Raw genomic sequence first — 25,132 nt, 5'->3', positions numbered from 1 at the left:
AAAGTCACACAAGATCTCTTTATTTTAGGTGTAAATAGAAATCTCAAAAAGCCTCAAGATTAACAGTAAGTTCTTACTGTTTACGTTCAAGGATAACCAATAAGCTTTCTATACATTGCTTGGGTTCCAGTTCCTACAGTACACTTTATCGTGCAGGAAAAAGGGGAAACATTTTTTTCAGTCCGCACATCCCTGGACCCCTGGTTAATCAATACAATGCTGGTGGTGATTCAATCAATTATTTTGCAGGTTATGCACCATTGCAGAATTATTTATTTCTTTTCTTTTTTTTACTAACCCTATAAATTTTGAGAACACAAGAATGAAAGATTTACCCAGCAACAAATGGATATACATAGATGGACAACTGAATGATGCAACGATGAAAGCAGCACTGCGACATTGCATTCAATTTTAATTGGTCTGGGAAGCACTCAAATGTAACTTATTTGTATACATAAATAAACTGAAATTACAGAAAGAAAAATAGTCAAAGGAATAATGTTTACTGTTTCTTGTCTGATTTTATACTTACACTAAACAGATTATGTAGAATCGCTTAAAATTGAGAATAGTTTAACTGTGATTTAAAATAACATAATTCCATTCTTTCAATTATCATTTTGTAATTATGAAAATACCAATAATAATGTCCTCAGAATTAAAACTTATGTTTTAATTTAGTGCACTACTGCTCTTACACATATATACACATCTAGGTTACTATAGCAGTGACTAAGTCTGCTTCAATTGAAGAAGTTATTTTAGTTCTAGCCGCTTTCCCTCAAGAACCATCTGTATCTCTTTGGCATCCAATGTCTCATATTTCAGTAAAGCTTCTGCTAGATTTTTGTGTTCTTTTGCATGAGTCTTCAAGATATTCTTTGCCCGTTCGTAAGAATCCTGTGTTTTGAAACAAAAATAGAGAACAAAAGACTTTTAGCTTCATTTACAGAAGATTTTGAGACATTGCTGAGATATGATGAAAATTCCAGCCTTTTTCTGCAGATTAGTTTCTCTCCTGCTTCAGAACTTTTCATTGAACTCACAGGAACAGAGATGATTTCAATAATTTGTTCCTTCCCAAATGTTTAAAGCAATTAAATATACAAAAATTTAGAACAAAGTTTTACAAGCAGAAGTTCAATGTAAAGAAACCACAAAATAGTTATCTACCATTCCCAATCACTTCCTATTTTAAATTTCAACTCTGCGCTGGTGTTGCCAAATGTTAACTATCCAAACATTAAATAGGATTTTGAAAAATTTCTATAAGAAAAGCACTATTCAAGCCCCCAATCTCCAGGATCCAGGATCAGAACAAAATTTGGTTTCCAAGTTTCTTGAAAAACTGTGCTTTGGAGAAAGCATCCAATTTACACCCAAAACACTGGCACTTTACAGGCATAACTGGTGGCAAGAATGGCTACCGCTTTGGGCATGCTGTTAGCAGCATTTACTGAGGCATAGGCACAGTAAGAAAACATGTCAACATTATTAATCTATTACACATCTGCTTACTGGATGCAATTTAATTTGAACATTCAACGTAAAAGCTCGTATTAACATTTATGAACAGAAAATATGCACAAGAACGCAAGACAACCTGATGGTCATGAAAGGATACTCTGCACAAGAGAAAATGGAAATTTATCCAAAATAACAGGATATTATGCCTGTGACAGGGTCCTGAATTACCCCTATGAACTGTGCTTTTGAAAAGAGAGAGTGAGTTATTTAACACCCACGTCGTTTTAAAAAGAGAAAGAAAAAGAGAGAGAGAGAAACGAAGACTAACTGTTGGACTGTCACTTTAAGACACGAGAAAGAACTGGCTAACTTTTGGATTTCTGCTGAGTTGGAGATGGCACTGAGCAGCTCGTAAGTTGCTATGGTGACCGAAGGCGGTGTTATTTGATGGACAATCGATGTTATGATTTTTTGGCAGCGTGTTGATACTTCTCAAGGACATTTGCCTGCTTGCATTTCTTACACAGACAAAGGAAGGAGGAGTTATTTGAATGACAGTTGGTCCTCAGCACAGGAAGATAAAATAGGAGGTCAAATGATATAGACCTCAGACACATGTTTTGGACACTGAATGAGCTTTGTTGTGCCCGCAGAAAAAGTGGGTTTTTGGAGGATCGATCAGTGGCTCTTGCAGTGAAAAGGCAGTGACCGGTGGGGAGTTGTCCATGTGTCCACTCTGGCCTGGGTTGATAGCTCCACCATAGAAAACCAGTCCCCTTTGTTGTGGTCACAGTCAGTAACTTTTAAAGGATTTCGGAGGACAACCAGAAGATCGACGGCGTCAGCTCAACTGAAGACTCAAATCTCTCCCTCTCCCTATCACTACAAACTCAATACCACGAACTGAACTGAACTGAGCTTTACTCATCATTGTAAGACTGTATCTTTTTACCCCTAGACTTAAAGAAGCTTGGTTTTTCACATATATTTCCACACTTACTGATTTACTTACTTATATATATCATTGCTAACCTGTTTGGTTTATCTATATTTATATTACTGTATTGCGTAGTTACTAATAAATATTATTAGGTAATAGCAATACTGGACTCCAAAGTGTTTTCTATTTTTGCTGGTTCTTTATTCCCGGGCACTTCTGGCCCAAATGTACATGAATTACAGAAATATAGAAAAAGTGAATTCTGATTAAACTTGTACAAGCAGGCAACATTTTTGTAAAAGCAATATTGTTGGAAGAAATTTCTCTTGATACAAAAACCAGAAGAAAATATGAAGCACCAGGGGCCTTAGGCCTGTCTGCTATTCAATACAATCATAGCTGATACACGCTTACCCCAAAGCATACTTTGACCCAGTAGCCCATAAACCTCAGTTCCCTGACATTCAAAATATTTATCCATCCTCGCCTTAAAATACAAGTAATGATCTGGCCTCCACCACCTACATCAGTGGTCCCCAACCTCCAGGCCATGGACCGATACATTGCCACGAAGCATGCAGGGGTGCAGCGGTAGCCAGGACGCACCCAGCACATCTTTAAGAAAAAAGCCGAAATATACAAGCTAATTAATTAGGTACCGCCTGGCACGTAAATGTTGACCCAGGTCAGAGGCGATTGCCGATTGCGTCGCCTCTGATGTGGGCCGACATTTATATGCCAGGCCGCACCTAATTAATTAGCAGGACAGGCAGCATCTCTAGGAAGAGGTACAGTCGACGTTTCAGGCCGAGATCCTTGGGTCTCGGCCTGAAACGTCGCCTGTACCTCTTCCTAGAGATGCTGCCTGGCCTGCTGTGTTCGCCAGCAACTTAGATGTGTGTTGCTTGAATTTCCAGCATCTGCAGAATTCCTGTTGTTTACCTAATTAATTAGCTTGTTTATTTCAGCTTTTTTCTTAAAGACGTGCTGGGTGCGTTCCAGTCACCGCTGCATCACTGCATCCTTCGCGGCAATGTATCAGTCCGCGGCCTGGAGGTTGGGGACCACTGAGCTACATGGGCAGAGAACTCCAGAGATTCACCACCGTATGAAATATGTATGCACCTTAGTTGTAAATGACCAGCCCCATATTTTATGTTTATGTCCGCTTGTTTGTTAGTGAAAGCATGAATATCTATCCTGTCATGTTCCCTTAGGATCTTAAATGTCTGAACAAGGTCACTGTTCATTCTTTTAACTTCATTCTAACTGTCTAGTTTCTCTTCATATGATAGAATATAAAGACATAAAAATACTGGAAATACTCAAGTCAGACACAATTGATGCACATCAACTGATGTGAAAACCTGGAAACCTGGAATACAAACATGATTTTAGAGAAGGATCTGGAATGCAGCGAGCAATGATTGGGTCGAGACCAGGAGAGACAGAATGAAACATGGGGGTGATGAAAACTGCTGACAAAATGATCTAATTTTTAAAACTGTAAATGGCAAACAAGTATACGAAGCAAGAGATCAAAAAAGAAAAGTGAAAGAAATGCTGGTGCAAGGTGTACTATAGAAAGGCAAAACACCGCAGGTGCTGGAATTCTGAAATAAAAGCATAGTGGTCAGTCGCCAGGAGAAAGAAGAGTTAGTGTTTTGGCTTAATGACTTCTCATCAGAACTGACGCAAGTCCAATACAAGAGGAAATAGCTGGCCATGTAACTTGGCTGAAATCAGTTGCTGACTCCTGCAAATTGCAATGAACTGGGATGATATGCTGTTCTGACTTCAGATTGGTCTTTATTAGAAAGAGTACACTTTGCTCATGACAGTCCAGCATGAGTATGGCAAAATTCCACCCAATCAAAGACATTCTCACTGTTCTCCACATTCCCCCGCACCCCCCCCAATTTCTCTGCAACACAGAACACCTATTTCCTCAGTTTAATGAAAAATTATCAATTAATTAAAACATCAAATGATTTTCTCTTTCCAAATTTACTGCCTAGCTGACATATCTCTGTTGTTTCAATAGTTAGTGATACGAAATTGTGTGAACTCCCACTCTTCTTATTTCATATCTCCTTACAAAATAAGAGGCCAGTTAGTCATTTAGTCTATGTTGGCTTTCCAAGTACATCAAATCTTCCCAATTACTGCTGTAAATTACTCCTTCATACGTTCATCAACCCCAAACCTACATACGGGACAGTTTGAAGTCACCAATTAACATGTTTAAAATGTGGAAAGAAACCAGACTCAGAAGGAAGCCCACGGTGTACAGAGGGAATGTGCAAACTCCACAGAAACAGCAGTCAAGTCACAAGAAAAACCTCGGTCTCAGAAGCGACAATTGGTGCATGGTAATAAAATGGCAGTAGATTAGGGACATTTAAGAGACTCCTGGATAGGCATATGGATGAAAGAAAAATGGAGGGACATGGGAGGAAAGAGTTAAGTTAATCTTGCAGTAGGTTAAATAGTCAACACAAGTTCGTGGGCAAAAGAGCATGTACTGTGCTGTACTACATTCTATGAACTAGGTAAATGTAAGTTCAGTTACAGAATTCACAGAGTTTAGTGGAAATATTTAATTTCAAACTAACATGCTTTATTAATGTGATGAATGCTGGGCTACTTAGAATGGTAACACCAAAGATAAATATTAACAATAATTCCTTTATAAATGGGGCAATTTTGATATTTTGCTGAGGCAAGATGGGAAAAATGTGTCAAATGATTCAAAACAAATGCAGTGCATTTTAAATAAAATCAATGCTGTACACAGTACAATTCGGCTTGTTCACTGCATCTGTTAATCTGCAGATTAATTTCTAAATTTGTGGGATCTGGGCATCACCAGCAAAGCCAGTATTTTTCATTAATTCTTATTTGCCCTCAAAGCAGTGGTGATGAGTCACCCTGCTTGAACTGCAGAAGTCTGTTTGGTAAATGTACTTGAACGGTGCTGTTTGGCAGGATGTATAAGAATTTAGAACCAGCAACGATGAAGAATTGACAATATATTTCTAAGACAGATGTGAACTGGAGGGGATCCTGCAGATGTTGTACTCCTCATTAGTCGTGGATTTGGAAGGCACTGTCAGAGAAGTCTGGATGAGTAGACGTGCATTTTATAAATTGAACACGTGGCAATGAAAAAGCACCAATGGTGGAGGAATGAATGGTTCGGATGCGGAAAAGTATCTAAAATGACATTGCTAGAAATCTCACTGAACAGGCTAGGTAGTATCTGCAGAAAGGGGAACAACTAATGGGAGAGGCATTGATCGTGTGGATAGTCAGAGGCTTTTTCCCAGGGCTGAAATGACTAGCATTTTTTTTTTTTTTTTACACAGAGAGTGGCAAGTGCGTGGAATGGGCTGCCGGCGACAGTGGTGGATGCGGATATGATAGGGTCTTTTAAGAGACTCCTGGACAGGTATATGGAGCTCAGAAAAATAGAGGGCTATGGGTAACCCTAGGTAATTTCTCAGGTAAGGACATGTTCAGAACAGCTTTGTGGGCTGTATTATGCTGTAGGTTTTCTATGTTTCTATGTTTCCAGTCGAAGATCCTTCATCAAAATTTTCCATGTTGAATGGCAGATGCCAGTGTTATTACTGAAGTGGAAAAGCTTGATTAGACACACAATCAGTTCTGCAGTACAGTTTTTCAGTACCACTGTGGGGATTTTGTCTAGTTCAATGTCCTTGCAGCATCTAATGCTTTCAGCACTTACTTTATATCATGCAGAATGAATCAAATTGACTGAAGAATGGCTCCTGTGTTGATGAGCATCTCAGGAAGGAGCAGAGATGTATCTTTTCATGTTTCTCATTGAATGTGCTTCCTAGTGCGTGCTGAGCTCTGTCATTTTTAAGAAGGATATCGTCAAAGCCCTCCCCCTTCCCATTAGCTGTTTACCGTAAATTCCAGTGTATAAGCCGAGAATTTGGCCCTAAATTTTGGTCCTAAAATTAGGGGGTCAGCTTATACAGAGGGTGCCAACTTTGGAAAAACGAATACACGGAAGACAGGTCGTATTTATCGGATGATTTTGAGCCAAATACAAAAGAAAATACAAACGCTTATGAAATCTACACAAAAGATCAACAAAACACACTCTGTTTCTCAATTTACTTGTACACACTGTTGTCATCAAACGTTCAGAGCTTGAAACTCTCACACTCTTCATTATCTGACTCTCTGAAAATCGCGTCCCATTCTTCGGCGCATGAATTCTTTGAATGGTTTGTTTAAACTCACATCCAGTGGCTGGAGCACGGACGTCAAACCACCAGAGATGAGTTCAATGTCCGTATTTTCAGCTTTCAATGCTGCTTTTGTCTCACCTGACAAGTGCGTTTTCAACATGTCCCAGACAAGTAGTGACTTTTCCTCCCTGAAACCTTCGGGACATCGCCGCCACACCTCTTTAACCCACATCAAGCAACCCGCTTCATCCATCCAGCCACATTCTTGAACGTAAACAACACCCCGTGGGAATTTTTCTTTCTTTGGGAATATTTTCCACTTAAAAATCACCATCAGTGGTAGTTTGGTCCCATCAACCATACACGTTAACACGACAGTAAAATGTTGCTTCTCATGTCCACTGTTTTGACAAGGACTGTTTTCTCCCCCTTCTGTTTGACAGTGCGGTTGCCAGCAAAATCAAAGAACATTGGTGTCTCGTCCATGTTACCAATCAGTGAGAGCGGGTAAGAATGTGCCTTTCAATGCTTGATTACAAACGATTGGAAGGCCGTAATCTTATTCTCAGGGCCATTCGGCAACTTCTGAGCAATCTTTGTTTTTTGTCTCAACACAAGATCATGTCTATTCATAAATCGGGTGCACCAACTTCGCATAGCTTTGAAATTTTCGCTGACCTCACAGTGTTTTTCGGCCCATTTCAACGCTTGAACTCGAATCATTTCTCTGGTAACAATATATCCAGATGATCGCTGGTGATCGCTGGCTCTAAAACGTTTTCTTCCAGTTCGGGACACTGGCATGTTTTCCTGCGGTTTGCACATTTCGTCTTTGGCATTTCCCTCAGCGTGTCCTCTGCCTTTCTCCACTCTCTCACTTGTTTCTCATTTACACTAAACTTCTTAGCAGCTGCAGAATTATTCGTTGCTTTAGCAAAATCAACAACCTTCAGCTTGAAGCCAGCATCATATCGCATTAGTTTTAATCTTTTGTACATGGTGGTCGCAAACTCAATACTGAGTACATGTACTGATCCCGCCACCCCATGTTATGTTTTAACGAGATTACGATGGGTGCTAAATGGTTTCACGGGGGTTACATTTCAGAGGATTCTTTACCATTGGGAACCTAATCCAAAACTTCCCTCCCTGATCCAAAACCTCTACAAAAGGGATCGACTTATACAAAGGTAACATGAAAAAGTCACTTTTTTAACCTTGAAAATGGGGGGGGGGGGTCGGCTTATACACTGGAATTTACGGTAGTTTCCTCCACCTTCACAAAGGCATGTGATAAGGCTGGAAAAAATTGAGATGACCCATTTGTTGCAAGAACACCAAATCCTGTCAATTGCATGGTGTTTTTGTTTAGGACACAAGGACTGTACTGTGGCACAGGTGTTTGAGCTGCTGCCTTACAGCAGGCTGGATTCAATCCTGACTTCTGTAGTTGTACAAGCTCAACACAGACATTCTCCTGATGACTGCACATTTCCACTGGGTGTTCCAGTTTCCTCCTCAGCGCAAAGGTGGGATTGTTTCCACGAGGTCACCTGTACAATACCAAGGACAAAGGCATCTGCCACCCATGGATTGTTGAGGGTGACACGTTCCAACATGGCATGATACTAAAGCTATCTTTTACTGATGTTGATTGAGGGATAACACTGGCCAGGCCATCCATGGAAAATTACATTCTACTTGGGAATTTTCACATATAAAAAATGTTTAAAGAGCCAGCAATGTCACAACTAAAAGACTATACTTTCAGCAGTGAAGGAGTGCTGTTCAAGATATTGTATTCAAATTTTTGTACTTTAGAGTGAAAGATTATAAAGAGCTATAATATTATGTGCTACAGATTCAAAATAAAAAATTAAAATGCCAGAAATATTTGGCAAACTAGCTTCTGATGCCACAGTCACAGCTGATGTCCTACCTTTCAATCACAGGTATATGTTATAATAGAATAACTTCAGAATTCCTCACCCTTTATTTATATAGTATTTCAATGTATAAATGCCTGTGAAAACCTTACCCGCAATAATATTCTGATTTCTTGTTCAATTGCAGATTGAGTATCTGGGCTCACTTTTTCTGGATCCGAGTATGTCATCACTCCGAGCTAAAAAACACAGTGGAAATACCATGACATTTAGAATCAAACATTAGAAAAATATTTCCGCACTCGTTAATGAACTGTTGGAATTCCCTACCTTAGAGGATAAAGGATGCTCAGATGTGTATTTTAAAGACTGAGACTGGTATACTTTTGAGATTGAGGGGAAGATAAAGGAATTTTATTTATTTATTTCTGTTCAGAGATACAGTGTGGAATAGGCGCTACTGGCCATTCGAGCCGCACCACCCAACAATCCAATAGTTTTGATTTAATCCTATCCTAATCATGCGACAATTTATAACGACCAATTAACCTACCTGGCACGTCTTTGGACTGTGGGGGGAAACTGGAGAAGAACCATGCATTCCACAGGGAAGACATACAAAGACGAGTTACAGAAGACACTGGGCTTGAACTCTGGACTCTGTGCCCCAAGCTGCAATAGCATAGTATGCTACCATGGCACCCATAAGGGTGGAAAGAGGAGTTTAATAGGATGGTAGGGCTCATCATAAAAGATCGAAATCACATGGTGAGATTGTGCATCCATAAGAACGAGCTGTTTATGCCGCCCCACAAAATCTGCTTCTATCCCATCCTCATTCTGGCAATTCTCCAACTATCCCAAAGGAACAGACTATAACAAAGGCAGAAACACTGGAGTCTAGCAGCCAGACTCAATTCTTCTTCAATAAACTACAATTTCCACTTGATGGTGGGGACTGGACTAGTGGGCCAGCAATCATGTCAGGAATAAGATCAGGCTGGGACCAGATTGATTATCCAGCTAAGTTTTGAGCCTTGGGACCAAATCAAGTTTCTAGACCAGAGTCTAGATGCCAGTCCAGATAAGAGTGTACTATAGTTATAGGTGCAGATTTGTCAGGTGCATTACTGAAGTACAGTGCTGATAGGCAAAGATCTGTCATTGGGTTACCATATCTGTGGACGTGTTTCTTGTTGAGATGTTCTGTTATAGTTCAATCAAGCATGTGCATAAGAGTTCAGAGCTCCCGATGGATTGCAGAGGTTAGCCAATTACTCCCAATATTTAATTAAGGAATTTTAGATCATTAAAGACAGAGTCAGAATCTATAAACTTGCCAATGATACTATTTTTGGCAGAATCTCTGATGGTGACAAGGAAGCGTACAGGAGCAAGACAGATCAGCTGGTTGAGTGGTGTCGCAGCAACAAGCTTGCACTCAATGTCAGTAAGACCAAGGAAATGATTGGTGAAGTAGGATTCAGGAAGGTGAAGTAGAGGGAACTCATCAAGGGATAAGTGGTAGAAAGGGTAAGCAGTTTCAAGTTCCTAGGTGTCAACATCTCTGAAGATCTGTCCTGGGTCCAACATATTGATGCCATTACAAAGAAGGTAGACAGCAGCTATATCCATTTGAATTTTGAGGATTCTCATTTGGATTTCTACATCTGTAGAAACTTGCAAATATCATCAAAGACACTAGCAAATTTCTACAGATATACCGTGGATAGCATTCTAATTGGTTGCATCACGCTCTTGTATGGATTGGAAAGAGCCTCAAGAAGCTGGCACTCCATCATTAAGGACTTGCATCACCCATGACATGCCCTCTTCTCATTGCTACCACCAAGGAGGAGCACAGGAGCCTAAAGACACACACTCAATGTTTCAGGAAAAATCTTCTTCCCTCAGTCATCAGATTTCTGAATGGACAATGAACCCATGAACACTATCTTGTTATTTTATTTCTTTTTTTTTTGCACTACGTACTTAATTTAATTATATATAGACACATTTTTACAACATTTGCAGTGATATTAAACCTGGTTCTGATTCTAATTCTGATACTAATGAAGCACACTTGCAATCTTAATTACACGGCTAAAAATTGACAGCTATATGGCCCAAAGAAAAATATAAAAGCTCCACTGAAAATTAAGGTAACATATACACAAATGGTAAGATGTAAAAATATATCAATTGTGATTTCATTAATGACCATCCCAAGAATTAATTAGAAAAGGCCGAGGAAAGAAAACCTCTGCTGGAAAATTCAAAGTGGGATAAAACAATCTAAAGGAACAAATTAAAACTGATATTTGTGAAATGTAAACTAAAGTGAGCAGAGGTTGCAATTCAGTTGAAAATCTTTCAGTTTATAATTTATCAATTCCAATCTAAAGGCCATGAAAACTTACCAAAAATGTTCAAAAATAACCACTGCCCAGGAGAGCAACTTTACATAGCCATTATTTAAAATACTGATACTACAAAATACAGGAAATACTTTAAATAAAAAAAAGTAATTTACCTTATCACTCATTCCAAATTTTGTGACCATCAACTTTGCTATTTTGGTGGCAGTGTCAAAATCACTTGAAGCACCTAAATTTTAAAAATGCACAGTATTTTAGTTACAGAATATTCAAACTGACCAATGCACACAAAATGCTGGAGGAACTCAGCAGGAAAGGCAGCATCTATGGAAAAGAGTAAACAGTTGACATTTCGGCCTGAAACATCAGCTGTTTACTCATTTCCATAGATTTGTGTTCAATGTAACTTTCATTCACAGCCTCACAAATAAAACCCAAGGCAAAAGAACAGAATTTTAACACAAATAATGGTGATCAAACAATGTTACATTTAGTCCTTTCTAAACATGAAAATATCTGTGCCATTCTTACACATTAATTATTTTAAGAGATAAAATACATTTATGATTATGTGTTCATCCAATTCAAACACTCGTCTAGGTTGAACATACTGAATCTAAATGGAGGTGGACGAATGTTTTCATTGGGAAGTTTACCACTGCAGGAGTTTTCAACTAATTTGGGAAGGAGTTGGGCATCAGGATTTAATACTGAAATACAAAGCTGGTGTAATTATAAGAGAGAAATAGTATTGGAACAAATTAGTATTTTGTATTTTCCCAGCAGATTATCGGCACCCAATTGCCCACCACTGAGAACATCTACCATAAATGCTGCCTGGGCAGGGTGAAAAGCATTATCAGGGATGCATCTCACCCTAACCATGGACTTTTTACTCTCCTCCCATCCGGTAGGCGCTACAGGAGCCTCCGCTCCCGCACCAGCAGACACAGGAAGAGCTTCTTCCCTGAGACTGTGACACTGCTGAACCTCTCATCACAGCACTAAGCAGTATTGCATCTGTATTGTACTGTCTCAGTACTTTTATATTTGTGTGCTGTAGCACTTTTTTTATTCGCAGTTATTTTGTAAATAACACTATTCTTTGCATTTCTGGTCAGATGCTAACTGCATTTCATTGGCTTTGTATCTGTACTCGGCACAATGACAATAAAGTTGAATTTAATCTAGTATTTTAAGTAGGACTGGGCTCCGTGTGTACTGATAGTTTATAGTGCACCTATACAAAGTTTACAGCAAGATTCCTGGACCACAGTTCGTGAGCAATTAACTGTGGGAATATGGCATGGAAGTATTGGAGACATCACTAATAAATAGCAGCAGATAGGTTCTAAATATCCCTCGATGCAAGGAATTCATGGAATGAAAGAGCAGTTGGTTACAAGTGAGAGAGGAGAAGACACAGTTTTAAATGGATGTGATTAAAACACAATCAAAGTTTAGAGGGTTAAGTGTAAAGGGAAAGAAAGGAGTCAGGAATACACTAGTTACTTGATTTACTAGTAGGAGCAGAATCAACTGTGACACTTGAAAGGAAACTGGATAAGTATTTGAAAATAAAGTCATTTGCAGCACAAATGAGAAAAAAGTTAAGGAATAGGATTGCTCTTCTGTAGAATCAGAACTGTCATTAGTCTGGCAGGCTGTTTAGTTACCGTTGCCTTTGAACCACACAAATCTCACTTCCATGAATTGGCACTGAACTGATTGGAAAATTAAATGTGCATGGTGGATAGATCTCAAAGAACAAGAGTGAAGCTATTTGAAAAACCCATGAAACATTTTTAATTTACCAAATTCTGCATACTAGTCTTAAGCACAGAAGCTGAATTTACACAGAAAGGATCACTTGGAACCTTAATACCCTTTGTTTTTGAAATTATGATCTTGAGATTCATACTATAGTCAGAAAAAAACCATACCGCTGTAAACACTAATTCAATACAACTCCATTTAATCTACACACTTGGGACTTCAGTGGTGCTGGCCTGGCAGATTTTCCAAACTACTGAATGTTATTACTTCAATATACCAATGCACTCCCCCCCCCCCGCCCCAAGATGTTGCTCAGCAGTGTGATTAATTTCCCCAAGGACTCTGGCAAGTTTAAGGGACCGTGCAAAATGGTGTCTCTGTGACTTGAATGCCGAATGGAACTTCCAAGAGATCGGATAACGGATTGCAGCAGTTTGCACAACCCACCCTTCCATGGACACCAAGTGAAAGCACATGCTGCTATACATTAACAGAAAAACAGGCCATTTCCAGGTGGCAAAATGTAATCTGCAAGGTGCCACTTAGAATAATTTCTGTACCCTCAACCATTTACAACCAATATTAATGATTTAAACAATGGGGATTGCAAAACTTGCTGCTGGTACCAACAGTGAGAAGAGTAATGAGGAGAATGTGATGTTTGTAAAGTTACGTCAACAGATGCGAGTCACCAAAAATGACTGATAGAGAATTGACAATGGTAAAAATAGAACAAAGACTATTTAAAATAGCACAGTACAAATAAATGAGGTGTTGAAAGAGAGTTTGCTGCCTCACTCAGAGAAAGGCAGCAAACAGACCACACATGGAACAACTGTATAATGCAGAGGTTTGGTTTCCTTTGTTAAAAGAGTGTTCAGAGAGGATGTATTAAAATAATCCATACATTACTACTTTGTATTTATGAGGAAAGACTAAACGATTTAGTTCTACATAATCTGGAATTTAGAGGTCTACAAGCACATTTTACTGAAACGCAAGATCATGAAGGGTTTTACATGCTATATACTGAGAGGCTGTTATCCTCTGGTGGGAGTTTTAGAACTGAAAGGCACAATCTCACGAAAAGATTTTCTCATTTAGTTTAAAGCAATTTAAGGGTTGTGAGGCTCAAGGAGGGGGAAAAAAATAAAAGCCAAGATATTGCTTACACTGTATTCAACGGCAGAGCAGTGCAAGGGACCATTTGGACTATTCCTGCTTCTATGTTCTTATGTAACCAAATAATAAATGCAAACCTGTGGTGATTTGCTCTGTTCCAAAGATGAGTTCTTCTGCTACTCTACCACCCATGCTAACATCCATTTGAGCAAGTAACTGAGCTCGGGTTTCACTCCATCTGTCATTTTCAGGTAATAATGAAACCTGTGAGGAATTATGTTGTACAGGAAGCTTAATGTGAGCTTCTCAAGAAACAATTTTTTGTAAGATACATGTATATTAAAAACATTCAATTTCTAGTTTGAACTTAAGCACTAACCTTAGAAAACCAGCCCAATAGCACCGAAATCCTAAAACAGGGCTTCATAAATGACTTGGGCACACTGATCTGACTCAAGAGTCAATGTTCCTTGAACTAGAACCATTCCAGAGATTTGAGTCCAAAATGTAGACTAGCACTCCAGGTAAATCTAACTCAGTGATATTAGGTGATGAACACCAGCACTCTAGTACCCTGAGAAATTACTGTACTCTCAGAAGTGCCCATCTTTGGACAAGACAAATATTGTCTCCTCTTCAGATGGAATTAAAAGTTTCCATGTCAAAATATTGAGAAGCACTAGAATTATCCCTGGTGAACTTACCAATGTGTACTACAGAACAACAATATCATGCTATCTGAGAAATTAAAACGTAGCTGTTTAAGGGAGCTTGTCATCCAAAAATTGGATATCCAGTTTCTACATAGCAACTGTAACTACAATTCAGAAGGATTACAATAGAAACAAGCCCTTCATTCCACTGAGTCTACACTGACCCTCAAACACCCATTTACAGTAATCCAGTTTAAGTATTCCCACATGCCAGCAGTACTCTATATTCACAGGACAAATCACAAATGCTTAATTAACCCAGAGGAACAAACGAGAGCAACCAGATGAAACCCACACTGAAACTGTGAGAACACAATTCTATCAGCTATGCATCCAATATCTTGAGCTGTAAAGAGCTGTGGGAAATCAAATGGTCATAAAGACACCATATCAATATAAACATCTTTCATTATTGTATACAATTTTCCATCACAGTTTAAAAATTATGTTAGTTAATTACGTAGCCTTTATTCTGACTTTGCATATTATACACCTGCATGTCAAGCAATTCTCTCCCACATTCTACCATTAACAAGGGTAGCATAGTAAACTGCATGGCCTCTTATTGAATATTCCTAGTAGTTTTCAGCTAGATAATACAGCAACATATTTTTAATACATTTTCTGAAAAGGGCGCTTCTGATGCTGTAATAATTAGTAAACTTCTTCCAGCCATAGTAATCTTACTATTCCACTTTAATATTATAACTATTACTACTTTACAAACTAAACCATCGTTTTGCTCAATCAAGTTCACAGTTAGAATTTAATTGGAAACAAAAAGTCAGGACAATATTCCTATTGCTTTACAACATCAAAGCCAAATTTCACGGGATAGAAGTTTCTTCGTTTCCAAAGCCCCATATAAACTTTATTAACACTTACATGTCCCAGGGTTGGTCCTCTCGGCATTATGGTTGCTTTGTTAATAGGCATAGCATTCTTTGTATAATGTGCCACTATAGCATGCCCTGATTCATGGTATGCTGTAATTGTTTTGTTTTTTGCATCAATCTCAATGCTTTTGCGCTCTGGACCTGTCAATAACAGTTGAAAACAAATAGAAGCTTTTCAAGCAAGATTCATTTTGAACAAATCCCTTGCAATACAAGAAATGTTTGAGCATCCGACTGAAAACCTAATTTAGACAAATTAGGAATTTACTTCAATTTACTTTAATACAATATTTTTTTTATCAAAATTATAACTTTGGGATTTTTCCTCAAAATTCTGGCTCAGGTTGGAAAACTCTTGAGAATATCACAAATTTTATTAAATCCAGTCCCAAGATTATTTGCATCCTGCTTAAGAGAACTTTTACATCTCAAGTGATTTCTCCAAAGCACATACACAAGAATTTAGTAACAACATTTTCCCAACATTATTAAAACAAGCAAGTTTTTTTAAAACCAAACCTTATCCATTTAGTTAAGTGGGCTAAATTCATTATTCATTTGGTGTTTTATAGTATATACAGATGCAACCAATCTATATATTTCCCAAGCCTCCGTGGTCATCTACTTCCTACAAATTTCAAAACAAGACAATAATACAGATAACATTTTTAAGTCAAAATTCAAATAGCCACATAGAACCTACCCATAAGGATTTTGTCCTTGGCAAATTCCAATTCTTTCATTGTAACTTGATCCTTTTCATCGACAGCTGCTTTCAGAGCAGCCTGGTTAACCAAATTCTCTAGTTCTGCTCCTGAGAAACCCACTGTGCCTCTGGCTATAATTTCTGGATCAATTGCTATGAAAAATAAAAGTTAATGTCAGCTCACACAAGAAAATATCACTGCCATGATTATCTTTTGTTATGGAACAACTGCAGCTTACCTGGATCAACTTTAACTTTGCCAAGATACCACTTAAGAATCTCTACTCGCCCTCTAATATCTGGTCTGGGAACTGTAACTTGCATGTCAAATCTACCTGGACGGACAAGAGCACTATGAAGAAAACAAGAAGCTGGGTGTCAATTTAAGATATGAGCAGATTTGGAAGGACTTTCTTTTGACATTAATGTACAATAGCATCAAATGACATTATATGATTTTGTCAAAATTAGATCAAGGTTGTAAAATCAGTAGAACAGACTGACACTTGCAATTTTGAAGAAGTTCTTTTTTGTGTTTTACTATCCCAAAGTTCAACTACTAATTTGCTGAAATATAAAATGAAAAATGGAAACCGATATTAAATGATTACATTTATCATAATATCGCAGGATTCTTTTGATATACTTTTGAATATGCTAAGCAGGGAAATTAAATAAGCCCAAATTAATTAATTCTTCTGCAGCTATGTATTTGTGGAAAAAAAGTTTCAAACTATAGTGGTCCACATTTCAAGATGTTACATGCAGCAGGAATAATGCATTTGACATTTCCCTATAAACATATGAGACAGTGACTTGCTTGCTAATGTTGATGGATTTCTATCAATCCATTTCTAGTAAGTTGAACAATGCAAATTCCAAAACAGGATGTGCTGTCAAATATAGAATTCATAGTCAGATACAGAAGGGCAAATCTTCCAGCTGTTTCCTGCTGGTCTTAGTGGTCCAATGGCAGAGTCCAGCTGTTGAGATTCACCACAGAATTATCATGTGGGTGAGAGCAGTGGTCAATCACTAGTGAAATGCCAGTGGCACAGCTGCGAGGGCAGCTGGATTAACAAGATCTGGTCCACCACTACGAAAAGCAATAAAGTATTATAATTTCTTACTTGTCCAAAGCTTCAGGAAAATTTGTGGCTCCTATAATAATGACACCTTCATTGGGCTTGAAACTGAAGGAACAAAAAAGTTACTGCATCAACAATAAAACATTATTTTAATTCACAGAAATATAAAGTATGGGCAAATTTATTTGTCCCACTCAACCAGCTGTAGTCTTGAATTTTTAACACCCCAGCCCTCCCCCCATAAAACTTACCAGATCAATTCTGAATGAAAAACACCTCCTTCCACCAAACTTCTGGCCTACACCATATATTTTAGTTCTTAACTACTCACTGTAGACAAACTTTTGGGTATAATCTACTGTAGATTGAGGATTAGTTGCCAGACAGAAAAACAGAAGAAATAACTAGGTTATTTTTGGTTGGTATGCTGTGACTTCTGGGGAGGTTCATTTTCTTGTGGAAAATTATGGTGACATACGTGTAATTCACTATTAAGTTTACTTTGAATAGGTGCTGGGGTCCCAGCTGTTCTTAATTGGTACTGATGACTTGAATGAGGGGATTCAGTGTAACATACTAAATTTTCTAATGATACTAAACTAGGAGGGTTGCGAAGAGAATGTAGAGACGTGACAGTCAGACCAAGTTACTGAGCAAAGATATAGAAAAATAACAGATGTATGATCATCCAACTGAATTCAGAAAAATTAAACAAAGCACTTTTCCTGCAAATGCCATTTCTATCAAATCTATGCTGGCTTGCAGAGTAATTCCACCCCCACTAATTTTCTCTTAAAGATTCGAAGTACATTTATTATCTAAGTATGTATGTGGTATACAACCCTGAGATTCTTTTTCCCCCACAGACATTCATGAAGCAAAGGAACACCATGGAACCCATTGAAAAAAAATCAAACATCCAACATGAAAATAAACAACAAATCATGCAAATGGCGAAACACACAGAATATCAAACATCAAACCACAGAGTCCTTGAAACTGTCTAGGAGTGTTCAGTTTCACTCAGTTCAAGTTAGCACCACTGACTGCAGCAGGTTGCAGAGCTAGTCCGTCCCAATCAAAATCACAAAAACAGCAATTAAAAAATGAGTAGCCAGAAACCTGAAACACATATAACACCACATTCCTGTCAATTGTCTCACAAACAACAGGAATACTGCAGATGCTGGAAATTTAAGCAACACACATCAAAGTTGCTGGTGAACGCAGCAGGCCAGGCAGCATCTCTAGAAAGAGGTACAGTCGACGTTTCGGGCCGAGACCCTTCCTCTAGTCCTGACAATTAAGCTATCAACTTCTGCACCTTTGTGATTAAGGGGGAGAAAACAAAGGTGGGGGTGGGGAGCCCATGCAGTCAACAGGGAGAACAGGCAAATCCACAAAATCAGTACTGCAGGTTGTGATCAAACCCAGGTAGTTGGAGCTGGAAGGCAGTAGCTCTACTGGCTGTGCCACTGTGACACATATGAGTTGAGAGGTGGAAAACTTGGAATTAAAAATATATTCAACAATACGCACTGATAGATTTCAGGTTTTGCAAACAACTAGGTTGACCTTGCTGAAACAGGATTTCAGTACAGAAGATGCGGTATCTTGCTCCAGCTGTCCTAGGGAGAATGCATCTGGGATTGTGTATATACAGTATCTTGCCTTCTCTTTGTCTTTTTTTTAAAATATACCTTTTCAACTATTTCCATGAAACCTCAGCTAACTGGGGCAGCTGCTTAACTAGGCCAAAATGTTTAGTCCCCAGTTAGTCAGAATTCACTGTATTTCATTATTGTCAAAAGTACTGAGATACAATGAAAAGCTTTGTTTTCCATGCCATCCATCCATACAGATGATTCCAAACATCAATACATTGAAGTGGTGCAAAAAGAAAAACAACAGAATGCAGAATATTCTGCTATAGAAGCAGAGAAAGTGCAATTAGGTAGATGAGGTACAAGAGCCACAATGAGATAGATTGTGAAATCAAGAGCTCATCTTTATTTATAAGAGGTCTACTTAAAATAGTGGCATAGAAGCTGTCCTCTCGCCTGGTGGTATGAATTTCAAGCTTTTGTATTTTCTTCCTGATAGGAGCGGAGGGGGGCATGGAAGCAGATCAGCATCGTAGGGCCATTGACTGCTTTTCCTGACATATCAGGAAGTATAGCAGAGTTAATGGAGGGTGGGGGGGGGGGGGGAGAGCTAGCTTCAGTGACAGACTAGGCCATGTTCACAACTGTCTGCAATTTCTCGCAGTCCTGGGCACAGCGGTTCCCATACCAGCCTGTGATGCATCCAGATAGGATGTTGTTACATTTTCTCTCATGCCACTTCTGGTTCTTCTGTGAATTAGCTTCATTTTAAGTTCCTGGTATCTGACTGCTCCACTTGTGATAGGCATCTCTATCAAGTTCCCTCGTGATGATCTCAACTCCAAGAAAAACACTAGATTCTCCACTCTATAAACGTATATCCTTTTCCCTAGAATCATTCTTGTAAATCTCTGTGACATTCCTAAGCCCTTCATATTTTTATTACATTTGGTGCCCACAACAAGGCATAATATTTCAATTGTGACCAATTCGGTGTTTTATAAAGGCTCATTCCAAATTCCTTGCTCTTCCTTTACAAAGACCCAAATCTATTTTTGTTAATTGCTTTCAGCTGCTTCCAATGTCTTTCCTACACATGCACATCTTTTGTTCCTCCAAATTAAGCACTGGAAAGTTTCTGTCACAGAAATTCAACTGGGCAAGTTTATAACCACCTTCTTTACAGTTAGCTGTGCTGTTTTCAAAATGAAATATAAAACAGCAGCATGCATGGTATTGAAGCACTGCAAACATCAGTGTCAGCTTTCCCTTTTACAAAATCATAGCTGTTATTTCATGTCCCGAGAAGACATGCCACCTTCTTGAACTGCTGTAATCTGTCCGGTAAAGGTTCCTACAGTGTTGTTGGGTAGGGAGCTCCACAATTTACACACTAAAAGGAACGTAAATATATTTATTTCCAAATAAAGCTGTCGTGCATTCTAGACAGAAACCTGCGGCTGATGAATTTTTGCTAGCTACTTTTGTTTTTGATGGAAGTAGAGTTAAGTCAGAGAGATGCCTGGAGTTTAACTTGACTTCAATGAACCAAAATATGGGTTCAGTTACCTACTAAACCAGATAATTCACTGTATTTTTTGAATACTTTCTTTGGTGGACTTACCCATCCATCTCTGCAAGTAGTTGATTTATGGTTTGTCTGGAATATGGATGCATGGGTGATTCAATTCTCTTTCCACCCACAGAATCGAGTTCATCAATAAAAATGACACAGGGTGCATTTGCTTTTGCTTCTCCTAAAGCATACACATGGACAAAATTTCCAGTTAAACAAAAGGGAAAAAGAGAAATGACATAGTTCTACCACAAAATCAATTTAGAATTTGAAAACCAAGACACATACTAAACAAGTTCCTAATTCTACTAGCTCCAACACCAACAAACATTTCATCAAATTCGGATCCTGATGCATAATAGAATGGTACATCAGCTTCACCAGCGACTGCTCTTGCAAGAAGAGTTTTCCCATTTCCAGGAGGTCCAACTAAAAGAATGCCTGAAATTAAACAGAAATGGATACATGTTATAAATATAAGTGCAATCATACAAATGGCAATAGTTGATAAAATATATTTGGCATAAAGAGAAGCATTTATCATGTACTAATCACTACTGCTGAGCACATTTACACGGAGCACTGTCGCAGGAAACCAGCTGCTGTCAAGGATCCCCCATCATCCAGGCCATTTTCTCTGCTCACTGTTGACATCAGGAAGTTGGTACAGGAGCCTCAGGACCCATACCAACAGGTTCAGGAACACTGCCCTTCAACCATCCGACTCTTGAACCAGAGGGGATAACTTCACTCACCCAATCACTGAACTGTTCTCACAACCTATGGATTAGCTTTCAAGGACTCTACATATTATGGTCTCAATATTTATTGCTTATTTATTTCTTTTTGTATTTGCACAGTTTGTTAACTTTTGCACATTGGTTGTTTGCCTGTCCTGCTGGGTGCAGTCTTTCATTGATTCTATTGTTTCTTGTATTTACTGTTAATGCCCGCAAGAATCTGTGGAATCACAGCTACGTGATTAAGTCCTTTGAGAGGTTGGTCATGGCTAGAATCAACTCCTGTCTCAGCAAAGACCTGGATTCATTGTAATTTGCCTATTGCCACAATAGGTCTATGGCAGACGTGATCTCATTGGCTCTCCATGTGGCCTTTGATCTTCAGGACAATACAATTACCTAGTCAGGATGCTGTTTACTGACTACAGGTTAGCATTTAATACCATCATTCCAGCAGTTCTGACTGAAAAACCCCAGAACCTTGGCCTCTGTATCTCCCTCTGCAAATAGATCCCTGACCTCCTAACTGGGAGATCACATTCTGTGAGGATTGGATAACACCTCCACCTCGCTGACAATCAAAACTGGTACATGTCAGGAAAATGTGCTTAGCTCTCTCTCTACACTAGTGACTGTATGGCTAGACACAACTCAAATGCCATCCACAAATTTGCTGATGATACAACCATTGTTTGCAGAATCTCTGATCAAATCAAATCAAGTTTAATTATCATTCAAACCATACACAGATACAGGCTGAACAAGACAGCGTTCCTCTGGGGCCAAGGCACAAAACATTCAAAATAGCAAGCAAACGTTTATAAAAAAAAGATTAACATAATTCAAAATATCGAGCTAAGAAGCACATTCACTCAAAAAAATATAGTCCGAGACCCCAACAATTCAGCCTGTCATTCCACCGCTCGAACACAGGAGGGCAGCACCAACTGGAGGGGCCAGCCCAGCCGAGATCATCACGCTGTAACTCTTTCGAGTCGCTCATCCAGTCTGCAGCAGCAAGCAAGCCCAAGGCTTGAACCTTAGTTCTCACTACAACTGAGGCTGCACAGCTCTCATGTCAACAGTCCTTCCACCAGCCAAAGGTAACAGGCCTTCAGCAACTTACATTATCACTGTCCAACAAAGTCTTGCACTTGCAAGTGAAGTATGCGAGACAATCTCCCATGGTTATACTGCACCATCTCTGATGCTTCCGAGTAGCAGGAAGCAACATGGTCAACAGCCAGATCAGCTCCTCTGAATCCAATCAGGCCCTTATTACATCCTGGCGGGATCCTCCAATTTCCCGACCATCACCTTTCCGGATATTCCAACCGGCTCCTTCGACAGCTGGGCTGGCTCCTTCTCCAATACCCTAGCCAGCCATTTTAACTCCTAGGCCAGCTCCACCATCGACACGTCTAGCTACTTTGATCAACGAGCAGCTCACTGATGGAGTAGTCCTGCAGTTGTGGAATTGTCTTGCAATCATAAGAAAACAATTCTGCAAAGAAAGAAGCACCTTTGGTTGACCCTCCAGAGGCTGCCGCATTCACGTGTGTCGCCATCTTACCGGAAGTACTCCGGTATATATTGTGACAAGCGGGCATACAGGAGCGAGATATACCAGTTAGTTGAGTGGTGTTGCAGCAACAACCATGCACTCAACGTCACTAAGACCAAAGAAATGATTGTGGACTTCAGAAAGGGCAAGGAGATGGAACACACATCAATCCTAGGAGGGATCAGAAGTGGAAAGAGTGAACAATTTCATGTTCCAAGATGTCAACATTTTTGAGGATCTACCCTGGGCCCAACATATCGATACAGCTACAAAGAAGATACGACAGCAGCTATATTTCATTGGGAGCTTGAGGAGGCTTGGTATGTCACCCAAAACACTCAAATTTCTACAGATCCATAGATGTTCTATGGAGAGCAATCTAACTGACTGCATCACCATCTGGCATGGGGGGGGAGGGGCTGCTATTGCACAGGATTAAAGTAAGCTGCAGAGAGTTGAAAACTTAGTCAGCTCCATCATGGGCACTAGCATCTGTAGTATGTAGGAAATCTTCAAGGAGCAATGCCTCAAAACGGCGGAGCCCATCATTAAGGACCCCCATCACCCTGAGGAATTATGTACAGAATTAAAAGGGCTAAAACCTAACTGACTTATTGGCAGCTTGTCAAGTTGTGCTGTGAGAATAATGTATGAACAAAGAAGTGTTTGTTGCATGAGAAAACTTCTCTGTCTACCCTTATCAAAATCTGTATGTGTTAACAATGTATATCAGCAGCTCCACACAGTATTCTGGGCTCACTTGGCTGCAGATTTTCTCAAGCTCTGTGAGCAGGGACTCTGTTTTGTCAACTGAGGACGCAAGCTTGCTAATAAACAGTATGTACTTTTAAGTAAACTGTGTTTGACAGTTATTCCCTGGTTCTGAAACTAAAGGCCTCTGGTACAAAGGCAGATCGTCAACCCAGGATATGCCCTCATCTCATTGCTACCATCATGAAGGAGGTACAGAAGCCTGAAGGCAGACACTCAACGATTCAGGAACAGATTCTTCCCCTCTGCCAGCTGATTTCTGAATATATACACATACACACATACTTACTGTAATTCAGTTTCATTTTCTATTATTATGTACTACATTGTACTGCTGCCGCAAAGTTAATAAATTTCATGACATATGCTGGTCATAGTAAACCTGATTCTGAAGAAAATGAATCCTAGTGTTAAATATGGTGACATATATGTACTTTGAGCTAGTCCACGGTTATTACAGAACAATTCTATTAGTAAAATACTGATTTAAAATATTACCAACTTTTTCTGGGGTCGGTTGTTAATCCTACCTGGAACACTGAAAGATACACAACAAAATATTGACAATTTCCAGCTGCGTACCTTTAGGCAGCTTGCCCCCTAACACAGTGAACTTCTGAGGGTTTTTCAAAAATTCTACAACTTCTTGTAGTTCATTTTTTGCCTCTTCTACCTGATAATGAAAACAGAAAATGGCTTACAAATGAATCTCAAAATACAGAATATTTATCAAGATTGAATGCAAATTCTACTCACTCCTTTCACATGTTCAAATGTCACATTCTTCATTTGAATAGGATCCACTGCCGCATCTAATCCTGATGTAGTACGAAATCGCACTGGTGGAGAAAATAGTGTAAAAAAATGAAATATTAGCATCTTGAACTTCCCATTTCAAAACTTATTTAATCCCTAGTGCAAAATACACCAGAAAGAGTGGTATTTAATTCTCATTTTCACCCCACTGACATTTATGTAATGGTAAAAATAGTTTAATAGGTGATAATATTCTATAAAACCAAATGTAGTGCATAAATAAAAACATTACCAGATAAGAATGGTGTCCTGGATAAACCATAAATTCCAAGCAACAGAAGGAACAGAAGAACCAGTCTTGTTCTTCTTAAAGAATCTGGGAGAGAATAATATAAGCAAGCCAATTATTCAAGTAAAGAACTGCTTTATAAGTGCAAAAGACAAAAGAGGGTACTTGGGTTAAAGCAGTCAAACACACATTAGTACAATGTTTTACCACTGCATTTCCAAGCATGAACTTCATCTTTTGCCTGATAAGTTTTCATCAGTTTAGCTTTTCCTTTAAAAATTCTTCATGCCCTTATTCTACTGTATGTGATTATCTAACCCTTTCGTTCTGATCTATCTTCCTCCATTCAATTCTATTATTTCAAGATGCTGCTAAAATTCAAATGCATCATAAATTTGGTACATAATTTAGACTAGTTTATTGTTGTATACATCTGGGTGTAATGAAGTTTCTTTATCATATGAAACTGTCAGAGTAAACAGCACACATAGTAATCATAAATACAGAAGTAGACCAATAGGCACAGAACAGCAAAAAGGGTGCAGATATTGTCACGTAATCTGAATCAGTGCAAAACAAAATCCTGAAGTGAGAATAAAGGAATAATTGAGAATAACAGAATATCTGAATG

The 25,132-nt window shown here is 38.9% G+C and overlaps 1 protein-coding gene across 1 annotated transcript in view; it reads right to left on the bottom strand.

Moving 5' to 3' along the window:
* The window catches only part of yme1l1b (YME1-like 1b), a 51,886-nt gene continuing 26,754 nt past the window's right edge, over nt 1-25,132 (bottom strand). The window contains exons 7-19 of the mRNA XM_063044274.1: nt 24,505-24,588; nt 24,213-24,295; nt 24,039-24,129; nt 20,670-20,822; nt 20,430-20,562; nt 17,244-17,306; nt 16,353-16,465; nt 16,111-16,266; nt 15,397-15,548; nt 13,936-14,062; nt 11,056-11,129; nt 8,675-8,761; nt 1-903 (exon numbers count right to left, since the gene is read on the bottom strand). Of these exons, the coding sequence (XP_062900344.1) occupies nt 760-903; nt 8,675-8,761; nt 11,056-11,129; nt 13,936-14,062; nt 15,397-15,548; nt 16,111-16,266; nt 16,353-16,465; nt 17,244-17,306; nt 20,430-20,562; nt 20,670-20,822; nt 24,039-24,129; nt 24,213-24,295; nt 24,505-24,588 (1,460 nt within the window). The 3' untranslated portion in view covers nt 1-759. The remainder of the gene's footprint in view (nt 904-8,674; nt 8,762-11,055; nt 11,130-13,935; nt 14,063-15,396; nt 15,549-16,110; nt 16,267-16,352; nt 16,466-17,243; nt 17,307-20,429; nt 20,563-20,669; nt 20,823-24,038; nt 24,130-24,212; nt 24,296-24,504; nt 24,589-25,132) is intronic.

This window comes from Mobula hypostoma, chromosome 3 (assembly GCF_963921235.1).
Source record: "Mobula hypostoma chromosome 3, sMobHyp1.1, whole genome shotgun sequence".
NCBI lineage: Eukaryota > Metazoa > Chordata > Chondrichthyes > Myliobatiformes > Myliobatidae > Mobula > Mobula hypostoma.
The sequence above is the reverse complement of the archived record's forward strand: the minus strand, read 5'-3'. Positions and strand labels throughout refer to the sequence as shown.